General features: G+C 59.4%; 1 protein-coding gene across 1 annotated transcript; it reads left to right on the forward strand.

The window, feature by feature from the left end:
- The first annotated feature begins 376 nt into the window (after positions 1-376).
- POU4F2 (POU class 4 homeobox 2) lies at positions 377-2,531 on the forward strand. Its single transcript, XM_085058190.1, has 2 exons — positions 377-1,005; positions 1,447-2,531. The coding sequence occupies exons 1-2, from the start codon at positions 700-702 to the stop codon at positions 2,386-2,388; spliced, it is 1,248 nt and encodes a 415-aa protein (XP_084914316.1). The 5' UTR covers positions 377-699; the 3' UTR covers positions 2,389-2,531.
- Positions 2,532-4,529: the final 1,998 nt, after the last annotated feature.

Below are 4,529 nucleotides of genomic sequence, written 5' to 3' on the forward strand. Positions count from 1 at the left end.
GTTTTTTCCTCCTTTTTTTTTTTTTTAATTATTTTTTCTTTTCATGGAGGGTGGATTTGAGGCGGTGGGGTGGTCGCTTTCCCCACCTTTCTTTTTTTTTTTTTTTTTTTTTGCCTTTTTGGCTTTTTCCCTCCCCTTTCCGGGAGGCGATGGGGCGCGGCGCGGCGGTGAGTGTGGGAGCACGCGTGGGCGTGGGAGCGGCGGGGGGCGGGCAGGGAGCGGCGGAGGAGGGGGCCGGGGCCGAGGAGGCAGGCGCGGAGGGCCCTTCCCGAGGAGTTGGGCTGTAGTGACAGGCGAGAGGGGAGGGGAGGGAGGGGAGAGAGTAAAACCCACCGGCGCGGCGGCGGGGAGGGCACTTCGCGAGAGGCGAGGGCCGTCGCCGGAGCAGAGGCGGCGGCGGACAGCGGCGAGCGCCCGGGCGGAGGGCGGGCAGGCGGGCGGGAAGCATCCCGCGCATTCCCCGCGCATCCCCGGCTCGCCGGAGCCGCCTCTCCCTCTCGTCCCCGGCGGGGCTCGGGCAGCCGGCTTGGGGGGCGAGTGGGAAATTTTTCTTTTTTTTTTTTTTTTTTTGATTTTTCGGGGGGTGGGGGCGCGGGGCTCCTGTGGCTTTTCCGGGGCGCTCGGGCCCCCGGCCCCGCGCCCCTGCCCTCCTCCGGCGGCCGGCTGCCGGCGGGCCGGGCTGCGGCGGCGGCGAGCACCATGATGATGTCTCTGAGCAGCAAGCAGCCTTTCGGCCTCCCCCACGGCGGCGGCAGCGGCGGCGGCCTCCACGAAACCAAGTACTCGGCCCTGCACACCGCCTCGCCCTGTCCCTCCGCCGGCGCCGCCGCCCCCGCAGCCAGCTCCCCCAGCAGCACCGGCAGCGGCGGCTCCGCCGGACGCGGCTCCGGCTCCGGCTCCGGCCCCGGTGGCAGCGGCGGCTCCGGCTCCAGCTCGGGCTCCGGCCCCGGCGGCAGCGGCGGCGGCGCGGAGGCGATGCGGCGGGCCTGTCTGCCCGCCCCTCCGGTAGGTGCCCGCCGCCCGCCGCCCCGCTTTAAGGGGAGCCCCTCGGCGGCCCCCCGGATCCGCCTGATGATTTTTTCATGGCCGTGCAGCAAATCACCCGGCGGCGCCGGGCGCTCGCCCAACTTATGCATGCGGCGGCTCTTGCCGCTCGTATTAATTTTTATGACCTGGGATGCTGCGTGCGGCTGGTGCGTGTGTCCGTCCGTCCGTCCGTCCGCCCGCCTGCCGCGGCTCCTCTGTGCGAGCGGCTGCGCGCCGCGCCCGCTCCCTCGCCCCGCTCGCTCCCTCTTCTCCTCTCCTCTCCTCCCCCCCACCCCACCCCCCTCCCTTCTCCAGGATTTCTCTTTTAACATGCTGGGAAGGTTTTAGTGGCACGGCGGAGTGCGCGGGGAGGCGAATTCCCTGCTGAGCGTTATGTGTGCCTTCTATTTGCAATTGCAGAGCAATATATTCGGCGGTCTGGACGAGAGCCTGCTGGCCCGCGCCGAAGCCCTGGCAGCGGTGGACATCGTCTCCCCGAGCAAGAGCCACCACCACCACCCGCCGCACCACAGCCCCTTCAAGCCGGACGCCACGTACCACACCATGAACACCATCCCCTGCACCTCGGCCGCCTCCTCCTCCTCCGTGCCCATCTCCCACCCGTCCGCCCTGTCGGGCACCCACCACCACCATCACCACCACCACCACCATCACCACCAGCCCCACCAGGCGCTGGAGGGGGAACTCTTGGAGCACCTGACGCCGGGGTTGGCGCTGGGGGCCATGGCGGCCCCCGACGGCGCCGTGGTCTCCACGCCGGGCCACGCTCCGCACATGGCCGGCATGAACCCCATGCACCCGGCGGCGCTGGGCATGGCCCACGCCCACGGGCTGCCGGCCCACATGGGCTGCATGAGCGACGTGGACGCCGACCCCCGCGACTTGGAGGCCTTTGCCGAGCGCTTCAAGCAGCGCCGCATCAAGCTGGGGGTAACCCAGGCCGACGTGGGCTCGGCGCTGGCCAACCTGAAGATCCCGGGGGTGGGCTCCCTCAGCCAGAGCACCATCTGCCGCTTCGAGTCTCTCACGCTCTCCCACAACAACATGATCGCTCTCAAACCCATCCTGCAGGCGTGGCTGGAGGAGGCCGAGAAGTCCCACCGCGAGAAACTGGCCAAGCCCGAGCTCTTCAGCGGCGCGGAGAAGAAGCGCAAGCGGACCTCCATCGCCGCCCCCGAGAAGCGCTCGCTGGAGGCCTATTTCGCCCTGCAGCCCCGGCCCTCCTCCGAGAAGATCGCCGCCATCGCCGAGAAGCTGGACCTCAAGAAGAACGTGGTCCGCGTCTGGTTCTGCAACCAGCGCCAGAAGCAGAAGCGCATGAAGTACTCGGCGGGCATCTGAGCCGGCCGCGGAGCAGCACCGACAGCATCAGCGTCACCGTCACCGACAAAAATTCAATAAACAACACAAACAACAAAGAGGAAAGGAGGAAAACAACCCCAAACGACCCCAGCCCACCCCGCCGCCTGCCCCGCGCCCAAATTTCGGGGGGAACTTCCCCGCGGAGCCGCGCCCGGACCTGCCCCGGCAAGTACCGCTGGTTTTTATTCCTAACAGACCTCGCCCGGGTGGCAGCGGGGTGGCCACGATGTCATGGCTTTCTCGGGACCCAAACTTGAATCTAGAGTTGAGGCTTCGCACCGCGAGAGACGTCTAAAAAGTATTTTGATTTAAATAATAATAATAATAATAATGATTAAAAAAAAACAGATGGCAGGTTTTTCTGCATTTACACTGCGTAATATAAATATATAAATATATATATATTTTTACTGTGGTTATTATCCTTTTCCTTCTCTGAAGTTATAACGCTTAGGGAAAGAGCTGATCCTGCTGTGTTCACTGGTCTTCAAAAGCTATTATTAGATTACTGCCAAACAACCCCTTGTAAATTATTAATTTATCTCTCTAGCAACTTCATTTTGTGCTCATTCTAATTAATTACACCTCTTTAATCTAAGTCTTGATAAAAGTAAAAAAAATTGTTAGTGAGAATCAAATATTTTGTGTTGGTAGGATTTATGAACGTGAGCTTTTCTTCTTCTGAATGTCCCTTTTGGCCATTTGTAAATTGTCACCTGAACCTAAGGTATTTCTCTGGCGAGTATTCTTATTCGTACGGCGTCGGCACCCTATAGTAGATGTCCTACATTATTTGTGTAGCCTGATTCACTGTCCGAGGTATTTGTTTACCGCGTTACATATTTAATGGGGATTCCCATATTGTCCCCACCACACGCTGCTCCCGAAGTGAGAAAGGACATGGCCGCGTAGGTGACAGCGCTGGGGGGGGAACGGGGGGGGGAAATTGTCGCTTCGGGTTTCTTGCCAGCACAATATCCGTCTTTCTCGATTTCAAAGATGTATCGCGACGGTATTCAGACCGGCTCGGTTATTTATTTATCTATCCGATTGCTTATTTATTTATTTATTTATTTGCTCGGTTATTTATTACCTTTAATTGCAATACTTTTCCACGGAGGAAAGTCCCTTTTTGGAAGTCTGTTTGTAGAAAAGCCAAATTAAAATTTGTAGGAAAGGGGAGCGAGCGAGCGAGCAAGGCTGCACTGCTTGTAAATTCACAACCGATTTGGTACATTTCTTTTAGGAACAACAACAATAAACTGAGGGTACTCTGTTGGGTACCTGTATGTATTGTAAATATTTCATTGGCGTTGACGCACATATAGATATATTCTTACAAATTTCGCTGTATCGCTGTTCTATCCGAGACTGTTTGAAGTCTTAAGTTCTGTACATGACCCGATTTCGTTGATTTTTGTTTGGGTTTTTATTTTGTTTTGTTTTGTTAATAGGACGTTTATTTATTCTAGTAATGTACTAAGTTATTTTTAAATGTTGTTAAACCGTCTTTCATTAAAAAAAAGAAAACAGGATTTTAACGTTTTATTGGCAAAGCGCGTTTGCTGCTTCTTGTTTTTCCACCGCCAGGCTCTGCCCGAGCTCCGTGCCCCCCCGGCCGGGGTGGTTCGCGGCCCGGTCGGAGAGCGGCCCGGGGAGCGCCGGGCTGCGGCGGCAGCACCAGGGACAGCTCCGCTCCGCGGCTCGGCCTGTGCGCGCAGTGGCTGTGCGCGGGGAGGGGGACATAGGGCTGTGGGGTGTCCCCGCCGAGCCCCCGCTCCCCGAGCCGCTCTGCTCCCCACGCCGCGGGGGAGCCGAGGGTGCCACGCAGGCAAACGCGCGACAAGGAACCCCGAATTTAAAAAGGGAAAAGTAATTTCCCCGCGCGGCGCTCACAAAAGCCGGGGAAAAAACCGACGGCGGCGGGCGAGGGGGGGAGGGAGATCATACACGAACCGCTATTAAATATTCATATTTCCGCCCAGCCACCAGCTCCAGCTGCAGCTTCAAAGCCGCCCGGGCACGCCGAGAGTGCCGGCGGCTCCGCGGGCGCGGAGGCAGGACCTGGTGTCCCGAGGTCCGGCGGGCACGGGCGCTGTGTCCTCGGCGGTGTCCACACC

The sequence above is a fragment of the Lichenostomus cassidix genome, chromosome 4 (genome assembly GCF_008360975.1).
Source record: "Lichenostomus cassidix isolate B80296 chromosome 4, HeHo_3.0, whole genome shotgun sequence".
Classification (NCBI taxonomy): Eukaryota; Metazoa; Chordata; class Aves; order Passeriformes; family Meliphagidae; genus Lichenostomus; species Lichenostomus cassidix.